General features: G+C 30.7%; 3 protein-coding genes across 8 annotated transcripts in view; all 3 read left to right on the top strand.

Moving 5' to 3' along the window:
* Nucleotides 1-138: 138 nt before the first annotated feature.
* Nucleotides 139-11958, top strand: LOC103568824 (uncharacterized). 2 transcript variants are annotated; one of them, XM_008545799.2, is made up of 24 exons: nt 139-419; nt 840-889; nt 1564-1744; nt 2529-2660; nt 2784-2943; nt 3839-4076; nt 4376-4596; nt 5117-5219; nt 6128-6255; nt 6548-6670; nt 7179-7346; nt 7477-7758; nt 7841-7945; nt 8498-8711; nt 8939-9122; nt 9484-9863; nt 10059-10252; nt 10391-10549; nt 10668-10796; nt 10864-10994; nt 11151-11400; nt 11489-11585; nt 11658-11768; nt 11870-11958. In XM_008545799.2, exons 1-24 carry the CDS (start codon nt 391-393, stop codon nt 11938-11940), a joined length of 3840 nt encoding a protein of 1279 aa, XP_008544021.1. In that variant the 5' UTR covers nt 139-390; the 3' UTR covers nt 11941-11958. The 2 variants fall into 2 exon arrangements, with proteins under 2 accessions (XP_008544021.1, XP_008544022.1); XM_008545800.2 differs by lacking the exon at nt 840-889 and having other exon boundaries at nt 400-419.
* Nucleotides 11959-13428: 1470 nt separating this feature from the next.
* Nucleotides 13429-21389, top strand: LOC103568827 (DENN domain-containing protein Crag). 3 transcript variants are annotated; one of them, XM_008545805.3, is made up of 15 exons: nt 13429-14133; nt 14600-15054; nt 15281-17331; nt 17429-17599; nt 17686-17814; nt 17934-18189; nt 18294-18453; nt 18601-18804; nt 18905-19138; nt 19303-19398; nt 19613-19860; nt 20016-20277; nt 20344-20748; nt 20831-21003; nt 21115-21389. In XM_008545805.3, the coding sequence occupies exons 2-15, from the start codon at nt 14730-14732 to the stop codon at nt 21249-21251; spliced, it is 4851 nt and encodes a 1616-aa protein (XP_008544027.1). In that variant the 5' UTR covers nt 13429-14133; nt 14600-14729; the 3' UTR covers nt 21252-21389. The 3 variants fall into 3 exon arrangements, with proteins under 3 accessions (XP_008544027.1, XP_053593339.1, XP_008544028.1); XM_053737364.1 differs by having other exon boundaries at nt 14416-15054; XM_008545806.3 differs by lacking the exon at nt 19303-19398 and having other exon boundaries at nt 13430-14133; nt 14416-15054.
* A 2521-nt stretch (nt 21390-23910) lies between these two features.
* The window catches only part of LOC103568828 (plasma membrane calcium-transporting ATPase 2), a 70357-nt gene continuing 69720 nt past the window's right edge, over nt 23911-24547 (top strand). Inside the window, exon 1 of one of the 3 annotated variants that reach the window (XM_014441260.2) lies at nt 23911-23986. The gene's annotated coding sequence lies outside the window, so the exon portion shown is untranslated. The remainder of the gene's footprint in view (nt 23987-24547) is intronic. The other 2 variants (XM_053737520.1, XM_014441258.2) reach the window with 2 other exon arrangements.

Below are 24547 nucleotides of genomic sequence, written 5' to 3'. Positions count from 1 at the left end.
ATATTATCCATCGAGTAGACCAACGGATACTTGAAATCGTGCATCGAGCCTGGCATAATACAAGTGGTGGGAGAGGTGGTATATGGAATGTATATAATGAACACGGAGGATAACATTGTATCTAAATGCACGAGCGATTCCAGTAGTTGGATTTAAAAGTAAATTAAAACCTGATATAAAAAGAAGAAAAAGTTATTGAAAGAGTAAACCGGTTTGCTCAGGTTGCTCTGACACTCGGACCTGGGTAATTTATAAATTTAATAATAACTCGTATTTTACGTACTCGGGTTAATTGTAACGAGTTTCTAGTTAAGTGACTAAAGTAAACTGCTCGAGTTTCATTACTTTGATCAGTTGTCAAAGAGTTGGCAAGAGCAATTAGATAACGAGATGGGTCAAGCTGCGTACAGTGTCTCTGGGTAAGTGTACAGTGGTAATTTAAATCTTTGCTAATTTATTTTTTTTTTTTCTATTTTATTTTATTAGCAGTTTCGTAAAAATTTATTTTTATTTTTATTATTTTATGCAGTAATTGTACTTTTAATGTAAGTATTAATGGGTTATCATTTTGACGCACGATTTGATGTTGCGTATATTGACGGGTCAGTGAATGTCACACGATTTCTTTATATATTTTTTTTTTTTTTGCTCTTATATTATTTTGAAACTCGGTTGATTTATTAACTGACCGACATCATTCCGCTAAAAATTTAAACTCGAAGGTAAAATTTAACTCGAGCGTATGATGTCGATTTCAAAGCCCCGGGAATTCTCATTAAAATTGATCGCTCGAATGATGACAAAATTTAATTTATTTTTGTTAATTAAATTTATAACAGGGATTCCAAAGGATATGTGGAATTCACAATAAACGATGTCACTTACACAGGTGAGAATTAAATATTTTTGTATATATAATTTTGAATATTTTAATTTTAAATTGTTTTTAATTTTATCGTCATCTTGTTACAACTATAATACATGAGTAATAAGTAGATTCTAAATTACTCAGTAATTTTCCTAAAGAAATGAGAGGTAACTAGCCATGACGGTGATTACGTCAACAGGATATTATGACACGGGAAAAAAACAATACATCTGTCAATAATTATTCAAATAATTTACTTTTTTTTTAAAATAAAAAATTAAAAAAAAATTTCTATTTAAATTTTCTAGCGGTTTATTATTTTATTCAAATATATTTTTGGCGGTATTATATTTTAAAATAAATAAAAAATAATTATCAAGATTGTTTAATTTTTAGCATAAAAATTTAATCTTTTACGAGCCGCGAGTTAATAATTTATGGAATTATCTGTTATTACTGTTGCTAAGTGAGTAAGAACAATGAGAGATAAAATAAAAGTATAAAACCATTGAGAGTAATGACAACTTTGAAATTTACATCGATATCGCACGAGCTTTGTATTTAAATAAAAAAAATTAATCAGTAGTAAAAAAAGCGGACAAAAGAGTTGAATTGAATTGAATAGAGAGACGAGTAGAGTAGGAGATAAGATGAAAAATATAAAAAAAAGAAACTATCGTCTATTTTTATTCCAGTGCAAGAGAACATACCACCCGAGACATCGTTGAATGTTTTTATCAGAGAGCACGCAAAGCTACGGGGTACAAAGTCGATGTGTCATGAGGGTGGATGTGGTGCTTGTATAGTTGCTGCTGAGATTCGCGGTGAAACACTTGCTGTTAACTCATGTCTAGTCCCAGTCCTCATTTGCAATGGGTTGAGTATACAATTAATGAAAATTAAATTTAAAATGAGGAAAAAACCATTTTTTAAAATTAAATTTAACCAAAGAACAGATAAAGTCTACAGAGAAGTAATTACTAAATTTGATCCAACTACCGACTGAAAAGTAATGAACTAAAGCTGCTAGTAGATCTAAACCTTTACTGACGAATCACTTAATTGGACGTGATTAAATTTTAGAAAAAAAAAAAAAAACTCATGTGTACTTTTATTTTAATTATCTTTAAATCCAATTAAGCTTTAGTTTATTAACTAAGATTATACTGTAAAATTTTATTTAAAACCAATTAATTTAGAAAAAACAAGTTTTTTTTTTTAATTAATGGCTTTCAATTATAAGCGTATCAAAATTTTATAAATTAATTTAAAAAAAATTAAAACCTTAATTGAAAAAAGGACATCAGTAGTAATTTCACCGGTATAGATTTAAAAAAAAATTACTTGAAATTTGGAAAATAAATTTCAGTAAAATCTTCAGTAATTTTTTTTTAAATCTATACCGGCGAAATTACTACTGAAGTCCTTTTTTCAATTAAGGTTTTAATTAATTAATAAAATTTTAATACGCTTACGAGAGTTGAATGTCATTGCATATAAAAAGCGGAGGGAACTGTCAAAAAATGCCGTTAAACTATAAATGTATAATAATAATTAATATGAATTATTAAAAAATAAAAAATTTAAAGTTCGTTAAAAAAGAGATAGACTTCCGTAAACTTATCATAATTATATATATGTATATATATGATTTTGTCAGATGGAAAATCAAGACTGTCGAGGGAATAGGTAACAAAAAAATTGGTTATCACAAGATTCAAACAGCACTCGCGGGAATGAATGGCTCGCAATGCGGTTATTGCTCGCCGGGTATGGTCATGAATATGTACAGGTAGGTTTGTATAATTAATCACACTTGCAATTCGTGTGTGTAAATATGTAATAGTAATAATGATAAAAATTATCATAACAAAACAAAGCAACTGATGTACTTGTGTGTATTATTAAATTTTAGTTTGATGCAAAGCAAAGATGAATTAACGATGAAAGAAATTGAAAATTCATTTGGAAGTAATATCTGCCGCTGCACTGGTTATCGCCCTATTTTAGATGCCTTTAAAGGTTTAGCTGTGGACGCTGAACCTGAGCTATCACAAAAGATTCACGACATCGAGGTAATGGACCGGCTATCACTACTTTAACTACAGTTTTTACTGCTTTACTCTCTATAAGTTACATATACTCTTATTAATAATTTTATAGAACTTTATAATTTTATTATTTAAGCGCATTTTATATTTTCCATTATCAAGATAATTAGCGACGTTTATGATGGACAATTTTGATGCGCTTACATAATTGATTCGCTGAAGCGAACAAGAAGTTAGTTAATTAGGCATTAAACCTGCTACATATAATGAGCTTACAGTTTACATAAGCTATAGTTATCTTTCGTTTATAGTTTTTGAATGATTGCATAGTTTTATTGACTGATTACACTATTATTATACTCATATATAAATTACATGAATTTTAGTGACTATTATTTTCCTCATTTTTAAATTTACCAGTCGCTCAAAATTTTTGAAATAGCAGGCCTTCAATTTTATATATTTTTTTTTCAGTATTTTTGTAATTTAATTATTTTTGAGTACTCGCTTATATATATGGGATAAAAGTAAAACATAAATATGAATATTGAGTAGTTATTTTAAATTATAAAAATATGTATTGAATATTAACATTTCTTTTAATGAAAAGCTGACAATTTGTTTTAAAGTGAAAATAATTTTCTCTAAATTTTTTATTCATACGGATAAAAATGTATAGAAATTTTTTTCAGTCAAAAAGTCATTATTAATTTACTCGAACTTAGTTACAAAAAAGAAACATGAAAGTTTAGTCGGAGGCGGGAAAAATTTTTTGAATTTTTAAAAATTGTAAGCGACATCAAAAATTGTCTAATTTAAAAAAAATTTTTTTTTTACTATTAATTAAGATATTTAATATTGAAAATTTTATATAAATATTTATGTATATAGATATATATATATTCTTGAACATGTACAGGAACTGTACAAGCTGAAGACTTGTCCAAAGTCCGGAGAACCTTGTAAAGGTAACTGCATCAGTATAAGCGGTAGCAGAGAGGAAACGCCGGATACGCCAGCGAAATTGTGCGAAGTTCACATAATGGCGATGAATAATGTACAGTTTCACAAAGTTCTCTCTGTTGAGGGTCTCTTCAATGTCTTTAATAACAATCCAGATGCAACTTATGTATTAAATGGCGGCAACACCGGGCATGGTACGGCTAAGATATATAATAAAATATTCTCGGTGGTGGTGATGATGATGGTGATGGGAACGGTGCCGGTACTGGCGATAGAATATACTAGAGGATGTAGAATATTATATTATAGATAATAATGGCCACAAAATCAGTAGATACAACAATTAGCTGGGCTTGTAGGTGTTATACTTGAGCTCTAACATCGGCACGAGGATTCACGATGTGGTGATAATGAGCGATCGATGATACTAACATATAACGACGCTATTGTATGTATGCAGATTGTATTGTATATTGTGTCTCTGTGCCCGCAGGTGTTTACCGACTGGAGAAGCCCCAAATATATTTGGATTTGAATGACGTTACTGACCTACATCGGGTTGAAAAAAACGACAAATCCCTCACATTCGGCGGTAACTGCACCCTAACTGTTGCCAAAAACACCTTCAAAAAGTACTCTAAGGACCCGGGGTTTCAACATTTGCAGCACATGGCTAATCACGTCGACGTTATTGCCAGCGTCGCTATTCGTAATGTCAGTTTTTTTTATTAATTGTTTTATTTTTTAAATATTTATCGCGTTACAGCTCCCATAAAGGCGGTAGTTTTTTTCGGAATCGACTTTTTTTTTTATTTTCAAGTATAAAAATAAAATACAAATTTTGAAATTTTTCAGTCCGTACTGTAAAAATCGGGAGTGAATACGGAAGAATACGGACTTGGATTTTCGATCCGACCCGCAGTTTAATATTAAAATAAATTCCCCTGTGGAATAAATTTCACTCCAAGGAGATAAAAATGATCCCCCGCATTCACTCCGGATTTAATCTGCGTATACTTAACAAATTTTCTAGTGTTTGACTTTTCAACGGTATCTTTTGGCAGAATACGCGGTTATGGCATCTGTAACGTGTTATGTTTTTAATGGATTAAATAAAATTGTTTTGAGAGAAAAGTGGATCAAGATATAGAGCTTATATATTTAGTTTGTTAATTAAAGAAAAGCAACTTGGGAAAGTAACGTGTATGTATACCCTGTTTCTGTGTCCTTACAGATAGGAACGTTGGCTGGAAATCTGATGATAAAGCACAAACACCACGAGTTTCCCTCGGATTTGTTTCTGCTACTGGAAACCGCTGGAGCCGAGATACATATCCGTAAAATTTTATATCACGTTTCATTACTTTAGAGTTTTCTGTTTCACGTGTCCGCTGCCATATGAAAACCATAAACGATTCAATAATACAGCTTTCATGCCAAAATATCAAATTTTATTCAGTATATATATATATATATATATATATATATTTTTGTACGGACCTTTAAGCGCTCAAAGGCTATAACTTTGTGCAATTTAATTTTATCGAAGAATTTAATATTTTTTAAATTTAAAATTAACTTTACGGCATATTAATTAATCATTCATCCAAAATGAATACCTTGTATGAAATACGTTGAACATAATGAAAATTTAAATCGCTCAAATAGACTCAGGCTTTATGATACCGAAAAAAATAAAAGTACTAAGCTTCTTATATTTATTCTTCAAGTAACGTAACAGTTAAATTAAATTTTTAAATAGTTTTATATATTTTTATTTTAATACTTCATAGAAGTAAATACCGTAGATAAAATTACCAATTTTAAAAAACGTTAATTAATCCCTTAAAATATTTAACAATCCAATTATTTTCTATACTAAATTTGATACTTTGGCATTTATAACTCATATATATTTATATATTTATTTTTTGTTTAAAATTTTTGACTATGGTTTAATAAATTTAAGTACTGTAAAAAAAGCGGTGTAAGAAAATTGACTCAATTTAACACCACGCGGTGTAGACGGTGTTAAAATACCGGTGTAAAAAAATTCGATGAATAGAAATTAGAAAAAAAAAATGTATTAAGGAAAATATATAAAGGAAATTTTTTGAACACCGATAAAAAATATTTACACCAGCAGCGGTGTTATTTTAACACCTACACCGCTTGGACATACCTCGATTTTTTACAATGAACCCTAATGGAGATTAAAAATAAAATGAATTATTTATTTTTACAGTGGAGTCACCCGGACAGAAAAAAAGTATGAATCTAATGACTTTCCTCAACACAGATATGAAACATAAAATAATATACAGCATCGTTATACCAGCATTAAACCCAGAGCATGTGTATCGATCTTATAAGGTAACTTAAGGAAATGGTTTATGCATTTACGTTATGAGTATAGCCGGGGGAAATCCTTTGCATTTACTGGCTATACAAATAAATGAGTTCAGTAAATGTACCTATGAGATGAATATATATAAACTTACATTCATATAAGACTTGTATATATATTATCATGTACAAATATTTCAATGTATATTTAATTTATTCCCAAACAAATTGAAATTCTGCTAAGCAGCATTGGTTAATTAATAGCGTAGTAACTTTATGAAATGTATATTAATTAACATAATTATAATAAAATGTTTAGGTAATGCCGAGAGCTCAAAATGCACATGCTCATGTTAATGCTGGTTTTCTATTTAAACTCGACGCCAGAGGAGTTGTTTTGGAGAAACCCAATATTATATTTGGCGGCATTCGCCATGACTTTGTAAGTATTCTTGCGATTGTGAATGCAGTAAACATTTGGCAATTACTATAAATGTTTAATAAAAGATCAAAATGTGGAGCAAATTTAAAAACCGGTACTGTAAAAAATTGGGAGTTTAAATATTTAAATGAATTCCGCTTCAGAGTAAATTTTACTCCGGGGAATAAATAAATACACAGTCATCCACTTCAGATTTAATCCGCAAATCTTTTACAGTCTATGTGTACACAGAAAAAATTTTTTTAGAGAAAAGAAAACTTTTACTTGCGCGAGGAAATTTTTTACATTGTGATTATTCAAGTGAAGCTTTTGAATTGAGTCGTTAAAATATTTATTACAAAAGATAAATAATAAAAATACTTGTCGAGTAAAATGATATATTACATAAAAATCCAACGTAAAAAGTCTGAAGAGTTTTATCTCTTCTCAAGCCATTTGTCAAACAATAAAACCTCCTTCAGTGTTTCATAAATATAAATAAATATATATAATTCCGTGATTTTTTTAGTTGCATGCATCATCAATGGAAGATTTCCTAAACGGAAAATCACTTTTTGATAAGACTGTCTTCAAACAAGCATTGGATATACTCGACGCAGAATTGAAACCAGATCGTGTACTACCCGACTATTCTCCCGAATTTCGAAAAACTCTATCTCTCGGATTATTTTACAAGGTAATCCTTTTTTTAAAGATATAAACTTTCCCCCTCGTACTAATTAATTTAATTAGTACGATATTTTAATCGCAAGACAAAAGCTTAACAAGATAAAAATGTTTTTTTTCTTTTGCCTTTTAAATTACAGTTTGTTCTTAACTTGTTGTCGGAAAATGTTGGGGAGAGATTACGGAGCGGTGGTAGTATGTTGAAACGTGATGTTTCGTCTGGAAAACACGATTTTGATACAGACAAAAATTTGTGGCCAGTTAATAAGCCGGTACCTAAAATGGAGTCCATTTACCAGACGTCTGGTGAAGCTCAGTATGTTAACGATTTACCACCCCAACCTAACGAAGTATTCTGTGCATTCGTACACGCGGAATTCGCTGTCGGAACTGTTGAAAATATAGATGCTTCCGAAGCTCTGGTATTATTATTATCATCATTATTTTTTACATTACTCGTATGCTTCTAAATTATTTATTGAAAATATTTATTGAAATCAATAGGCGATGGATGGAGTCGTCGCTTTTCTGACGGCCAAAGACGTTCCTGGTAATAATCTTTCAATCAATGGTGCCAATAAAGAAGTACTATTAGACCATAATGAGCTGGTACATAATTTTATTTAAATAAAAATTTCATTCGTCGAAATAAAATAAGAAAAAATAGCGACGGGTCTTAATTGTATCATGAATACCGTATTCATAAATTAAATTCAAATAGGATTTTATTTTTTTAAAGCGAAGAAAATGGGTATTAATTTTTATTTTTTACTTTAACTATTCATATTTTATTTCTATTGAAGTTAAGTAAGGATTATATATTATTTATTCATTTTTATAAAAATGCAACAATGTCAAATAATATTTACGTCTTAGTTTTCATGATCTTCTCGAAATTTAATATAAATTGACTTTTGATATCAATAAAAAATAATAATAATTTAAAATTTAATTATCATTTATTATTTGATTATGAATAAAAAATATTTTTTTCAACTTTAAAAGATAATATAAAAGAAAATGATGTATAATATACAATTAAAAGTTTCCGTAGATTACGTACTTGACCTCTTTTACTTTAATATAAAAGTATTTTTTAAAATTTTACTTTAATTTCTTCATACTGGATCTCATAAATTTTTTTCTTTTGAATTAACGCAGATATTTTTGGAGAAAGAAATCCAGTATTCGGGTCAGCCAATCGGAGTAATAGCAGCAACAACTTACGCGCGTGCAAATGAAGCCGCGAAAAAAGTTAAAATAACTTATTCAGAGACAGCTAAAAGAAAGCCCATAATAACAATAAAAGATGTACTCGCTTCAGCAGATAGTACAAGATTATTACCAACAATTACAGTACCCGCAAAATCAAAAGGTATTTGTTTCATTCATCGGCCATCAATCAATCAAAATCTACCGACTAGTTAGTTTATTAAACTAATTAGTATAACGAACCTAATGATTGGCACTTAAAGAGTAACGACTTGACTGATGATTGGCACTTTTTGTTATTAAATTACATAGCATCAAATTATCAAGGCCTTGTTCCGGTTACTGATAATAAACTACAAAATTTATCCAGATTTATTTAAATAATTACAGGTACGGATATCGTACACGTAATTAAAGGGGACTTAGAAATGGGGGGACAGTATCACTACACAATGGAGCCGCAATCTTGTGTTTGCGTTCCGACGGAAGACGGAATAGACGTCTATCCAACATCCCAGTTTATAGATCTCACGCAAGTTTCGATAGCCGACTGTCTCGGTATTCCCAACAACAGGTAACCGTATAAATTATTATCAAACTGTACCCTTGTATACATAAACATATATTGTATATTAATATTTGTTTAAAGACCCGAAGCAAGAGCTTTGGAACCGCAAGATCAGCTTCAACTTAAACTTGCTGAGTTTCGCCGCATCTTGCTTCCTATATATCTCTCATATCTTTGCTTCTTAATTGTTAATCCTCAACACAAACTCTCTGAGGAAATTAATTCCTTTACCTTTGGGTATTACAAAATCTATAATCTCCAATAACTACTTGCTGCATAACCCATTCCTACATAAATTGTTACCAATTATTTGTTGTATCGTTGATACATCCATTGATAATATATATTTATATATATATGTATACAGGGTCAATATTAATGTACGAAGACTAGGAGGTGGATATGGCGCCAAGATATCACGAAATAATTTAGTTTCCTGTGCATGTGCCGTCGTATCACATGTATTAAATCGTCCCGCGCGATTTATTATGTCCATTGAGAGTAACATGATGTGTTTGGGTAAGCGCCCACACGCAAGACAAGAGTATGAAGTCGGTGTCGACGCCCAGGGTGTAATTCAGTATCTAAACAGTACCAGTTGGCATAATGCCGGGTGCTCGTGGAATGAATTTTCATCAGTCTTGACATTTCAGCATATTTACACCTGTTACGACGGATCAACCTGGAACGTCGGTGTCGTTGACGCTCTTACTGATGTACCTTCTAATACTTATTGCCGCGCACCAGGTTATTATGATTACAAAATTAAATATACTTTGCTTATTATCCCGTTGCTCTCTCAGGAATGTATAATTTTTTAAATTATATAGAAATTTCTCAATTTAATTGCTGTACCTCAAAGGCCATTGTGCTGTACTGTACTGAGAATACAAACGTTTGATGTTTAATATTTCATACTATTATTTTATTAAATCCTTACAGGTTCAACAGAAGGCATTGCCATGTCGGAGAACATTATGGAGCATATATCTAAAGTATTGAATAAAGATCCTACTGAAGTACGCTTAAATAATATGAGTGCTCAGGACAAAGAAGCTCTCAGTAAAATGATTGATGATTTAAAAATTTCATCTGATTACGAAGCACGACAACGGAGCGTGCGGCTTTTCAATAGTGTATGTAATTTTAAATTTCGCGCTAAATGATGTTTAGATGACAATCATTTTTTAAATAATTTGCGATTGAACCGAATTTAAAAATTTCTGAGTAAAGTCTCGCAGGGACTTTGATAAAAATGATACTTAAAATTTTAGGAAAACAGATGGAAGAAACGGGGAATGTCTCTAGTACCAATGACGTATCCTTTTGGTCCGTTCGGTCAGTTTCATGCGTTAGTGTCGATTTACGCTCGAGATGGTACTGTAGCTATTACACATGGTGGGATCGAGATGGGTCAGGGTATTCACACTAAGGTAATGAACACAGTCTATATAGTCTGCAGTCTAGTGTTGTAGGAGTACGAGGCTACCAGCGAACTACCGGGCTGGGGATAAAGCGAATCGAAGATAATCCTCTGTAAATGTTATACAGGTTGCTCAGGCCGCTGCTTATACACTGGGCATCGATCTGGAAATGGTCAACGTCAAACCCTCGAATAATATTACTGCCCCGAATAATACAGTGACTGGTGGAAGTGTCGGAAGTGAATCTTGTGCACGAGTAAATATTTTATAACGAGTTATTTAAATTCAAATTTGAACTCTATCTACACTTTTTATTTTTACAGGCAACAATAAATGCTTGCAAAGAATTACTGGAGAGATTGGAACCGATAAAAAAAGAACTGGGCAATCCTACATGGAAAGAACTAATATTCGCAGCTCATACTAAAAATGTTGATCTTTGCGCGCGGAGTATGTAAGTAATATCGATAATAATAATAGAAATACATGAATTTATGTAGCTGTTGTGGTTGTATCGCTAAATATTGAGTGGGTATATTTGATGTTTGATACTGTGAACATTGATTGACCTCAACTTAACACACGATACAATAGCTATTCATGAATCTAGGGTTACCAATGGTCCAGAGCATGGCTATCCAATCTATGGTGCTGCTGTTGCAGAGGTAGAGCTGGATTTGTTAACGGGACAACACTTGATTCGCCGAGTCGATTTATTGGAAGATGCTGGCATCAGCATGAATCCAGAGATTGATTTAGGACAGGCAGAAGGCGCATATGTAATGGGAATCGGGTATTGGACTAGCGAGGACCTTGTATATTGTCCTAAAACTGGACTCCTAGCGAATCACCGTACTTGGGTTTGTAAATTATTGTTTTTTATTTTTATTACCTTATTATTTTTAAAACGGACTAAAGAGGCTTTGTCTTATTATTTATAACTCTTAGAATTATAAACCACCTGGTGCTAAAGATATCCCTGTGGACTTTCGTGTATCCTTTAGACGTAATGCACCGAACCCCCTGGGAGTTCTACGATCTAAAGGTATATTATATATTACACTAGCTTTAAATATTGTTTGCAAAACCTGGGAATTATTTATTTTATCGTTTCAAGCTGTTGGAGAGCCACCATTATGCATGAGTTATGGTATAGTATTGGCTATACGTGATGCACTAGACTCTGCTAGAAAGGATGCTGGTAATACTGATGTTTGGTATCCTCTAGGTAAATTTTATTTACCTTTTTAATTATACTATTTTTGTATTTTATCATTTCCCATGCAATTTTGAAATATACTTTTATATTTAAATTTATTTTACTCACAGATGCGCCAGTAACAACCGAAAAAATTCTTCTGTCAAGTCTGACATCCAAGGAGATGATGGTCCTGTATTAAAAAAAATAAAAATAATTTAATTATATTAATTATTATTTATATATTATGAGAACCGGGTAAAATGTATCGTGGATATAAAAAGGTTTAATAAAATATTATTGTATTAAATTATTAATTGACACTATCCCATTAAACATTTGTTACGAAATATATATTACATAATATCAATAAAAAAACAATAAATAAAATTAATATATCAGTAGCAATAAATAAGTTAATTATATTGACCTAGATTATTTAAGCGATTATATATTTCTATCACCAACAATTACTCAGTATTATATGAGTGTGAATCTGGCAGACATGAAAAAATTTATAAATTTTAAATAAACAGAATAAAATTTTTAAAAATGCGCATTTTTAAATTTTTATTCTATTTACACTTTATTTATTTATTTAAAAAATGCCACTTGTCAGTTACATACACTATCAATATTATTATTATTATTATTATTATTATTATTTTCATTATTATTATTATCACTAGTATTAAATTTTAAATAATTATTTATTTGTCTTACTTTTTTTTTAAACAAATTCTGGAACACGATTCACATCACTTGCACTTTTATATATAATATTATATATATATATTTTTTTTTATTACACTAATTATTTATTACACCAGTACCTGATAGTAAAAATATAACACTAAACACTCAATTTCTTACTAACAAACAAAAACTCTAATTTAAATTTAAAAAAAGTCTTTGTCTGTATGATACTGAAGTTAGCTGAGTTCTAATAATTTTTAGATTTTTTTTAAAATGATAATTTATAAAAAAAAAATATTTGAAAAAATTACACATGTAGTTTTTAAAATTTTCTACAAGTGCATATTTTTAGTTTTTTTTTTTTATAATCGATTTGTTGAAAAGAAAATCCGAAAATCAATTGTATGTTAACTTCAGGATCATGTTCATATTACTTGCAATTTTATATATTATATTATATTATATTTTTGTTGTTAGACTAATTATTTATTGCACAATTACCCGAGAGTAAAAACGCGGCACTTAAAACTAAATTATTTACAAACAAATAAAAATACAAATTAAAATAAAAAGAATAAAAGTCTTTGTCTGTAACTTTCACTAGAAAATAAAAAAGTAAAATGGCAGCATCGCGTCTAGTCCACAATTGGTTTAAATTCAAACCCGAAATTGCCCACTCACGCCACTAAATTAAATTTCCTACCGTTGGTAACACTCCCGCACTCGTTTTAAATAATTATTCAAATGAATTTTTTTTTATTTCCATAATAAAAAAAGTAAAATTAATTTTTTTTCCCAACTATCAATCACTAGAATCCATAATTATTATTTATTAAAATCATGACATAAAACATCGTCGGATGTACAAGATAACAATGACAAGTATAAGATACAACATATATATGTGTATATATACATATATTTGTGTATGTATATGTCCATAAATATATGTAAAGTATAATAGTTTTATCTAGGCTAGAGGAAGTGAATAAAGTCTGAGATACTTAATAATAATATATATTTATGATTTATTATTGCAGTTATTATTATTATTATTATTATTGTATTAAATAAATAAAAAAATTCAAAAAAAAAAATAATAAAATAAAAATGAGACCAACAGTCGACCATTTTGCCAGTGAGTAAAAATGGCCGTCCAAGAAACACGGGTTTTAATATTGTTATAATAAATAATTATTTTTTAACATCATTTATTTGTCTGAATAATTATTTAAATATCACCAACAGTAAATAAATATAAACAAGTGGGTTACTTAATAGTTAAAGTTAATTACCAACAAAATTGACGTGTTTATAAAAATAATAATGAAAACAATTATAACTTGATATTATTATACTTTTTAAAAAGTATTATTTTTTTTAAACAAAAACATTACCTGTGTCACATACATCTAACCTGTACTAAAAAAAAATTTTTTACTGCTCATAAATTATTTATTTTAAATATTTAATGATAATGTCATTGAGTTTGTGATTGTGATTGAAGTTTAAATATTTTATTTAAAACAATAATAATATAATTGACGTAATTCCTCTGATAATTTTCTAAATCGACTGTATTTATGTACTGGTCTACAATAATAATATAAATAATATATTTATGTATATATGAGGATCTATGTGAATATTAAACGTCAACAGATTTATTAAAAAAATTATTTTTATGTTTCTAAATCAAGTAAGAATTTAATTTATCATGGAATTAATTATGAGTGTGAATGTAGCAGACATAAAAAAAATTTTTAATTATTAATTAGAGTAAATAATTAATAAAATTAAATTTAAAAAAAATGCGCATTTAAAAAATTTTGTAATTAGTAAGTGCATTTTTTGTAAATATTTTTTTTCTAATTATTTATAATTTAAAATTTGTCTGATGTCTGCTACCTTCAGACTCATGAATTTATTTATAATTCGACTATTGCATGTAAATTTTAATAAATGTCATTAAATTTTTCAGAATAAAATATATATTTGTTAATTATAATAATACTTATGCAAGCAATGCTGATGAAATAAATAAAATGGGTGCATGCAGAAATCATTAATAAATAAGACAAAATTAATAATTAATCATAGCATGAGTAATCACCAAATAATAATAAAAGTTATTAATAAACAATGTTTTTAAATGGTGTAAATAGAGAAAGTAATCGTCTACGAAATTTTATGGCCAGCTGAACAAGATATAGTTTAATACAGCACAGTAACTACATTAATCATCAGACGATGCTGATGGATTGACATAAAAGCAGTATTAAGTTTTTAGTAACGATGGACGACCGTAGAGTCGCTGATTATTTTGTCGTCGCTGGTTTGCCGGGTCAGAATGACGACTTTGACAACGACAACGAGTCTGACAAGTTGGAAGACTGGTGTCAAGAAGGTACACACCTCAAAGATTGCAATTTGCAAGCTCCGATCACAGATCTGGCTGTGATATTCCCAGCTCTGGGTGAAACTTGTCCCGAAGGGTACACGTTATTGGAGCACACGGTCTCCGGATTTCCTGGGGATTTAAATCACGGGAGTTTACGTACTAATGAATGTTATCTGTGCTACCGAAGAGGTAGAGACAAACCACCGCTCGTAGATATCGGTAATTATTATTTATTATTTACTAATTATCCTGGTTAACAATTTTTACATTTGTTTTTTTTTTTCTTCAAAAAATCAATATATGTAGAAAATTAAAAAAACTATTGGCGCGATTTTTAAAAATATTTTTTTCTTATATTTTATCATTTTTAAAAAAATTATTAGACGTCGGCTAACTTCAGTATCATAAATTAATTTATTGCTTATTAATTAATTAACTATTTTAGGTATTATTTACGATGGCAAAGAACGTATTATGGAGGATGCTAAAATGATAACAGAAACACCACATGGACATGTTGCTAATGTTAATAATTCAACATCGAAAATATTTGTAACATATAGACGTGCCAGTAGAAAAATGCCTTGTAATTCACTTGTTGTTACGGACGTATGTGTTATATTAACAAATAAAGGAGAAACGGCACCGCAGGCATTCTGTACAATAAACAAAAATTTAAATAAAGGTATGTTAGGAAGTGATGTTTTTTTGTGTTACAAAAAATCAATGAATAGAGCTAATTTGATATCATTTAAACCCTCGATACTGTACAAATATCCAATGACGGATTACAATAGCTTCGGATTTCCAAATTCAGTCGCTATGTTTTGTTTGCCAATGGGCGCTACCATTGAGTGTTGGCCGAAAGTTGCCTGTAAACCCAAACCGGTATTTTCGACATTCGTACTGACTGTCGCTGATGCTGCTCAAAAGATATACGGCTCGGCGATAACCTTTTACGAAGAAGTAATACCTGATTTTTTGAATAATACGAAACACAACAACGAACACAATAATGATTTAGATTCTAAAATAAATAATACTAATACGAGCATTATTGAGGCCGACGAAAGTATAACAGACAAGCCATTGGTTAAAATGAAAGTGTTTAAAAAATTTGGTGTCCTCAAAAAATTAACTCTAGGACAATTAGAAAAATTGCAGTACACTGATCCAGAGCTGCAGTCATTGAACATCAGTAAATCAATATGCATACTGTCTCACTGGCCATTTTTTGATACCTTTGAAAAATTTTTAGGTTTTTTACACAATATGGTTAATGAAAAACCTCAGAGTATACCGATTGAAAAATATATATCATATTTTTTGTGTGATATACCTTTTCCAAGTCCCCAGAGACCGAGGATTCTCGTTCAGTTGAGCAGCACAGATCGTCTTATATTGACCCAACCTGAAGACTTGGCATTGCCACGTTCTGGCGCAAGTTTTCGACAGCTGCTTGTTAATCTGGGTCCTGAAAATTGTATGCTGATACTGCTACTGATACTGACGGAGCAAAAAATACTAGTACACTCACTGAGACCTGATGTACTGACATCAGTAAGCGAAGCCATCGCTATGATACTGTTCCCCTTTAAATGGCAGTGTCCGTACATACCACTGTGCCCGCTGGGATTGGCAGAGGTGCTGCATGCTCCGTTGCCGTTTCTCATTGGCGTTGACTCGCGTTTTTTCGACCTGTATGATCCACCGTCTGATGTAAACTGCGTCAACTTGGACACCAATAATATTGTACTCTGTGAAGACAAACGTCATCTGAACATCAAGTTGTTGCCGAAGAAACCAGCGAGGCTGTTGAAAAATGACTTGGAGCGAATTTCGTTGAAGTTGAGCAGCCAGGGTAAGTTTCACTCGCAACGTGAAAAACCAGATGAAGACTTCAGTGTCGATAAAGAATTCCAACAAAAGCGCAAGGAACAAGGGCTTGAATTAGAAATTCAAGACTCATTTTTACACTTCATGGCTCTAATTCTCAAAGGATATCGCAGTTATTTATTACCAATAACTAAAGCGCCAACTGTTGGTTCAACTGATCCTACTAGTCTGTTTAATATCCAAGCGTTCTTGCGTAGTCGTGACAAAGCTCACGCAAAATTTTACAGTATGCTCGTGAGAACGCAAATGTTTATTCGGTTTATTGAAGAACGCAGCTTTGTTTCTGATATGGATATGGCGGGATTAGCATTCTTCGACGAGTGCACTGAGCGAGTTGAAGAAGAAAATGTCACGTTCTTGGAATTAGATGAGTCTCAGCACAGCGAGCGAACAGTATTCATACCACCTCCAGATCCCGGGCCTAATCAGCAGCCAGTCGTTTATAAAACTTTTAAACTAAATCCAGATTTAATGAGGCCGCAAAAAAATTTGAGTAATAAAAACCCGGCATTGAGTGCTTTTGGTATTACACCTGGTAGTCCAATGGCTCGTCGGACTAAACACGAGATTAAAGTTGCTCAGAGAATGGCTCGTAAACAAGTAAGTACTGCAATAACTTTTAATTATGGACATTATTACTCCAGCAATAATAATTTATTATGCAAGCATATATTTATTTTTGAACATTGTTATTTAGGCAGCACTTCCTGAGCGATGGGGCAGATGTTTACTGGGTACGTGCAATAGTCTTTGGTTCTTACATTTACCAGCAATGCTGCAAGTATCCAGTCAACCGGCTGCTATCCTCCATCAAGCTTACGAGCTGCTCGTTAAAATGCAAAAGTTACGGCTGGACCCCATGGAGGAAGTGAGCTCTGATATTTTATTATTTATGTTTTTATTTGTCTTGTAAGAATACTTTTGTATAAATATCTATGTATTATATTACTCTAGGTGTGTTATAGAGCAATGATGCAACTCTGCGGTGTCTATGGTCAACCAGTACTGGCAGTTAAATTGTTATTTCACATGAAACGCAGCGGCGTGCAACCTAATGCACTCACATACGGATTTTATAACAAGGTAATGAAAAATAGTTTTATGTTTTGTGTTATTTATTATTTAAATAATAATAATATAGAGGATAACGGAGGTTATTATTGTGTTTATGAGGTTTTTTAATGGAGTTATTTCGTAAACAGGCTGTCCTTGAAGCCACCTGGCCGTCAGATATGACCAACTCAAGCCAACTAATGTGGAATAAACTGCGAAATGTTATCGTGGGCGCAGCTTTATTTAAACGGGCTGGTAAAAAAAGTGCAAGACGACGGCTGAGCTCTAATCCGGAAGTTATTGGTATTGAAGGATTAAAAATACAGGGAATGGATCATTTGGCTACGTCGAGATCTAGTCTTGATAGTTCTCATTCTCATGATCCTGAAACTGTTAATAATGACAGTAAGTTTTTTTAATAAAAACTACTTTAGGTTTTTTTGCAAGCCATAGAAAATTTTTTATTTTTCTGGTCATTAAAAAAAATAATTAAAAATTTTTTTTTTTAGTGGCATCAAAAGGTAGCTCAGTTCCCGATTTACCGGGTCTAGGTTTTATGGACATGAAGATTAAGTCAAAATTCCTACGTCAAGATAGCATTGTCAAAGATGTTGGAATGATTTGTGCAACACAGCCTGAAGTGCTTGATGATTCACCAACTGACTCGAGGTAAATATTTATGATAACAAAATTTATTTAAAAAAAAAAAAATTCTTATCGCTTATCGTTCTGGTATTTGTAATTTATCACTAGTAGATAGATAGTACACAATAATTAACTACATACTTTATAAATTGACATTTAAATGATAAACAGGTCAATAGACACGCCAGAATCACCTCTAAAAAGTCCAGTAAGAACTCCCGTTACTGAAAATGATCCATTGGGAGCTTTAGTAAATGACGAGACTCCGATAGTATCTCCGTCTGAAGAAAATGACTCCAATTGCTCAACAAGTACATTGACTGTTGTCAATAACACACTTGGAGAAAGACCCGGCGGGCCTCTTCTATTTAGGAGGTAAATCAAATTTACCTTTGACTAAATATCGATACTAGTCCGGATGTCTAACGAATTGAAAATAATCCCTATCTTTTTTTCTGTCTTATGATATTTTTAGTAGTAACGCAAATACTATACCTCGGAGCGCGACATTTCATCAAGCTGTCGACGAGACGGGTCCAGCAGTCAGCAGTCAATTGCAGCGAAGCGAAACTATGCCTCACTCGGTTGCTCAGCAGGGTGAGCAAGAACGAGAACGTGATCGATTGGAGATCAGTAGCCTTTGGTCAAATAAAGACAGCGTCACGTCTAGTTTATCAAGTTTAGGGTCAAGTCTAAAGCTAAGCTTTGGGTAAGCTTTTATATCTAATCCCCAATTCATTTTTTTTCATCACCCAGCACATTTGCATTTAATAACTTTAGGACTAAGTAGTTTGCTTTTATTATTTTTTTTTATTTGCAATTTATGTTTGAGTTTTTTTTTTTATTTTGTTTTATCGCATGGTATTAATCTAGACGATACTCAACCGGAGGCCTGACATTTGGTAAAAATAAAGATTTAATTTCATCAAATGTATTCATTGAATCACTCAGTCTCTCTAATTACATCAGGTACGTATTTTCATTTCATTAATTTTTTTTTTTTGCTAATTAGTTTGTGTGTAGATCATTTTTATACATCTGAAATATTGTGTGCTTATTAGTTAGTGATAAAAATATCTCATCTTTAGTTGATAATATTATTTTAATTTTAAACTTTCAACTCACGATAAATTATTTATTTAATTTCACCCTTGATGTCATTATTAATTTTTTTTTTTTTCAGTCCATCAAGTTTGACGGGTAAAAAATCAAATGAAATAATTCTCGGTGGGTTGAATAGTCTAAAGTCAGCAGCAACATCTGTCGCTAAAAAATTTGACGAAATAAAAGAAGCTATTTCGGCCACCAGTACACCAGTAAAACTGAAAGAACGTGATCAGCGGCTTGGTTATGGGTTGTCGCACGAGTCGTTAGACTCATTGACAGATGGATCTCAGCAAGACCGTAATGAAATGTCAGCGAGAATGTCAGGTTTGTAATTTATTTGTTTAATTTATTGGTCGACTTTTAAATTTAAATTATACATTTAAAAAAAAAAAATCCTCAATTTAAATTACTTATTGACGTATTTGACTCAGTATCTTTTTTTTATTTTAAAATTTTTTTCTTATTTTTATCGTCTCCAGGGGATTCTGGTATGGAAGTTCTGGGTTCACTGTGTGAGCTCGCTGACTGCATGTACCCAAAAGGCTCGAGGGAGTTCGAGGACCGTTTAGCTGTCGAACTTGTTATCTCCAGTGCTAGTCGTTGTCATCACTGCCTGGCTATACTTTATGACGAAGAAATAATGGCCGGTTGGCAGCCAGAAGACTCTAATTTAAATACTGTCTGTCAGTTTTGCGATAAAGCCACCGTACCGCTTCTTACAGTGACTATTCTTGACTACCGGTATGTCATAAATTTAAAAAATATTAATTACTATAAGAAACATTAAATATTATTTGTTATTTTTAGATGCAATGAGGGTGAGAAAATAAATGATCCATTAACGGGTGCGCTAATTGAGTTGATGGAGCAACCGCGCGAATTACCCGAGCCTATTACTGTGCCCTATTTAAATCCACTGGTACTACGTAAAGAATTAGAAAATGTACTGAGTCAAGAAGGCGACACGTGTCTTACTAAGCACAGATTTATTCAAGAGCACCCTATTGTCTATTGGAATTTAATATGGTACTTTGAGAGAATAAATCTCAATAGCCATCTACCAGAATTGTGGCTTAATAATGACAACATTAAAGATTTGCCCACTAATTCGAGCTTAGTTGGAGTAAGAACCATGTGGGACAACGAAAAACTTCACATGAATCGTCTGCCTATGTATTTACAGTGGAAACAAAATTTACAAGAAGAACGATCGTACGTTGATTTATTATGTCACTTTATTTTTTAAATAATGAAATTTATTGAGTTTTTTTTTTCTTTTTTTATGGGGCCTCAGGCTGATGCAAAACGTAATAACAAACGTCCGTCATAATAACTTGACAGAACCAATTAAAAGAGTGGCCTTAGAGAGAAGTAAAGCTGAAGTTAAAGAACAACCACCGTTTTCTATTTATAGAGATATTTTGTTTTTGGCTTTTACTGCATTAGGAAGAACAAATATTGATCAAGGTAATTTTTTTTATTTAAAATATTACACTCGAAGTTTCGGAGTTTTTATATAGTTAAAAAATTTTTTACACCGTAATAGTATACTTGAATTAATATTTATTATTTATTTAGGAGTTTTTGATCGTCAGTATTCAGCTGCCTTGGAAAATTTGACAGATAATGAAGAAAAATTATTACACAGCACTGATGCGGCACCGTCACCAATGACATTGTACTGTAGACATTATTTTAAGCAGTTGAGTGTATAATAAAATTCCCGAACGTAAGATAATAACGTTAGAAAGAGAGAGATTGAGCGAGAGCGTTAGAGAGCAATGAATGTATTTTTATTTTTTGAACGAAAATATGTCGACGTAAGTGACGATAAAACGACGGATATTGTTATATATTTATGGCGTAAGTGTTTCATTTTATTATTTTTTTTTTTTGTTCTTAAACATCAGTACAGAAATTATTTTCTGGCGTGACAAATAATCACTCGTAGATTATCAATATTAATATTAATAATTAGTTTTTAGTTTTAATAATAATAATATTAATTAAGTATTAGTTAACGTGCAATAGGAACAAAAATTTTATCAATTGTACGAATATATAAGTATATATTTATATATATATTTTTTATTCGATTAATGTTGGTTGGTATTGTCTGTTTTTTTTTTTTTCCCACTCTCTGTATTTAAATTTATTTGTTTTTACATTCAGCGCTCGTTGTAAGTAATGTGTTGACACGAAAAAAAGTAAAATAAAATATGGGGAACAGGGTAATAGAATTGATTTAAAATTTAAAACAGTAGTGATGGTGCCATCATCTTTAGCATCAGCATAAACACTCAATGTTATTGAGTTTTACTCTAAACCCTGTGTAATTTTTATTTTTTCGCTTAAATATTTTATTTACTTAACAATAAAATAACGCTAACAATATAACTTTATATTAAAAATTGTAATATGTATAAAAAACAAAAAAAAATAAGTAATCAACGTGTAAATATCCGTTTTATTATTTTTTAAAAATTATATTACATATTTTATTTAGTCCAGCGTTATTGTATTTTAATATAATTCTGAAGTTCAAAGACAGTTAATTAGTTTTTGATTTTTTTTTCAACTAATCAATCAAAAAAAAAAAAAACTAAAAATATGCACTTGTAGAAAATTTAAAGATCTACAAGTGCAATTTTTTAAAATATTTTTTTTTTCATTATTTTTCGAGTAAATTACAAAAATTACTAGACCTCTGCTAACTTCAGTATGATATCGAAGTTCGCCGACGTCTAATATTTTTTGGATTTTTTTTACAGCGACAAATTTAAAAAAAAAAATATTTTTTAAAATTACACATATAGTTTTTTAAATTTTCTACATGTGCATATTTTTAGTTTTTGTTTTTTCGTAATTGATATGTTGAAAAAAAAAAATCCAAAAATTTTTGACTGTTCGCTAACTTCAGGATCATGATATTTTAACGATGTATGATTTTGTGATTCAACATAATTAAAAATTGTATTATAAAACAACTATTTTATTATACTTATCACGTGATATATTATGCATTAAGTAATTTCTTATATGAATTTTTACGTGAGCAATGGAATTTAAACCAACACACTGGAAATTAAAATTATAATAACTACGATTGCTATTATTATGAATTACTATTATTATTATTATTGTGACTACAAGAACAACGGCAACAATAACTACTATTGTTATTATATTATATTGTATAGATGTGTAAAAAAAAATTAAAAGTTACCACATTGAAAATTTAATCGCTAAAATCATCGGTCTCGCGGGACATTACAATCGTACATGCACTCATTATTGTGTCAAGGCTATACAGAGTATGGGATAATAAAAATGCAGTTGCGGTATATTTTATATAAAAACCTCAAATTCGTTGCTTGTTTAAATTTTATTGTTTGTATCAATTACTACTTCCATGTGTGTTCCTTAAAAAAAACTGTCAATTAAATTTACTACTGACTATTTATAAAACTGCGACTTAAAATTTTTTATTGCTCATTAATTGATATTTAATTAACAAGTTCGCTTAAACTAAATGCCTTTTTATTTTCATATAAATTACAAAACAGTTAAAATTTAATTGACAAACGTTTTTAAAACATTCCTCGAGTTAATCTTTCCAAGACACTAATTATTTATTTTTCTTTTTTATTTTTATTATAATGCCGAAAGTTCTTTAATCGTCGCCTCCACCTACTATGTATTAGTATTAAGTATTTATTTATACTTATATATATTTATAACATATATATATATATATAGTACCTGGGTCATTTAAATGAGTAATTGACGTCACAGATAATTATCTTAACATGAAATGTGTCGGAAAAGAAAAATGAAAAGCTTGATGCTATGCTTTCTCGGTCGTCGCTGTTATTACATAATAACTAAGCTTATATATATATATATATATATATATATATATATATATATATATATATATATGCGCGCGTGGATTAGCTCAAGCCGTCGTGCGTGAAATCCGGGTCGAGGTGGGATTTCGTCGATATGAAGATCCGTAAACGTACGTTTAAGTGTAGAAATAGAAATTTTGTCGTTAGCTGAATTTGTCTAATTTTATTTTTATTAATATTTAAAAAAAAAAAAAAAATTAATCGAAAAAAAAAAAAGTACAAAATATTAATTATATATTTGAAAAAAAAAATCATAAAAAATAGATAAAATTATAAGTAGCACCAAAAATTTGACAATTCAAATTTTCCCGCGGCGCATAAAAATAAACTCCCGCGGCGCATTCAAATAATTATCTATAAAAAAATGATGCGCGCGCAGGTGAGCTCCACCAATGAGAAGTGAACTTTACAGCTCGGGAATGTCTCTGTCTTCGTCTTACTTTTATCTTTATATCGTCAGTGACGTCGAATGTTAGTTCGTCGGTGTTGGTTGTGTCAGTATCTATTCTCAATGAGGAGAGAGCGCATCAGGCAAGAGGGTGAGTGCGGACCGGGTTGTTCGTGGCGGTGATTGTATTAACACACTTTGGGGCTGGTTAAAACAACAACTTAACACCGTCGTCCCGCGTGTTGTGTTTTACGCGCATTATTTAACTCTGCGCGTTACTATTCTTTAACTCAAACCGTTTATCATTTTCTTTTTGTTTTTTTATCAAATAATAATAATAATAACAATACTAGTAGTAATAATAATAATAATAATAGTAATCATCAAGATCATTTGTAACAACGCGCGCTAACGGTGACGGTGGTGGCTGCTGGAAATTCGGATAGTCTAGAATTTTGAGTAAAAAACTCATTTTATTATATATATATATATATATACATATATATAAATATATGTATATATTTATTAAGTTAAATACCGCCGGGTTAAAAAGTTGATAATTTTAAAAAATTCAAATTTAAAATTTAAAAAAACAAGACCACGACACAGGTCATGTGTGTTGTGTGTGTGTGAGTGTGTGTGTGTGTGCTCTACGAATACGTAAAGTCTATGACTGCCGGTGATTTGGCAGTGTGCAACATCGAATTGTGGT

Source organism: Microplitis demolitor, chromosome 3 (genome assembly GCF_026212275.2).
Source record: "Microplitis demolitor isolate Queensland-Clemson2020A chromosome 3, iyMicDemo2.1a, whole genome shotgun sequence".
NCBI classification, from domain to species: Eukaryota; Metazoa; Arthropoda; class Insecta; order Hymenoptera; family Braconidae; genus Microplitis; species Microplitis demolitor.
The sequence above is the reverse complement of the archived record's forward strand: the minus strand, read 5'-3'. Positions and strand labels throughout refer to the sequence as shown.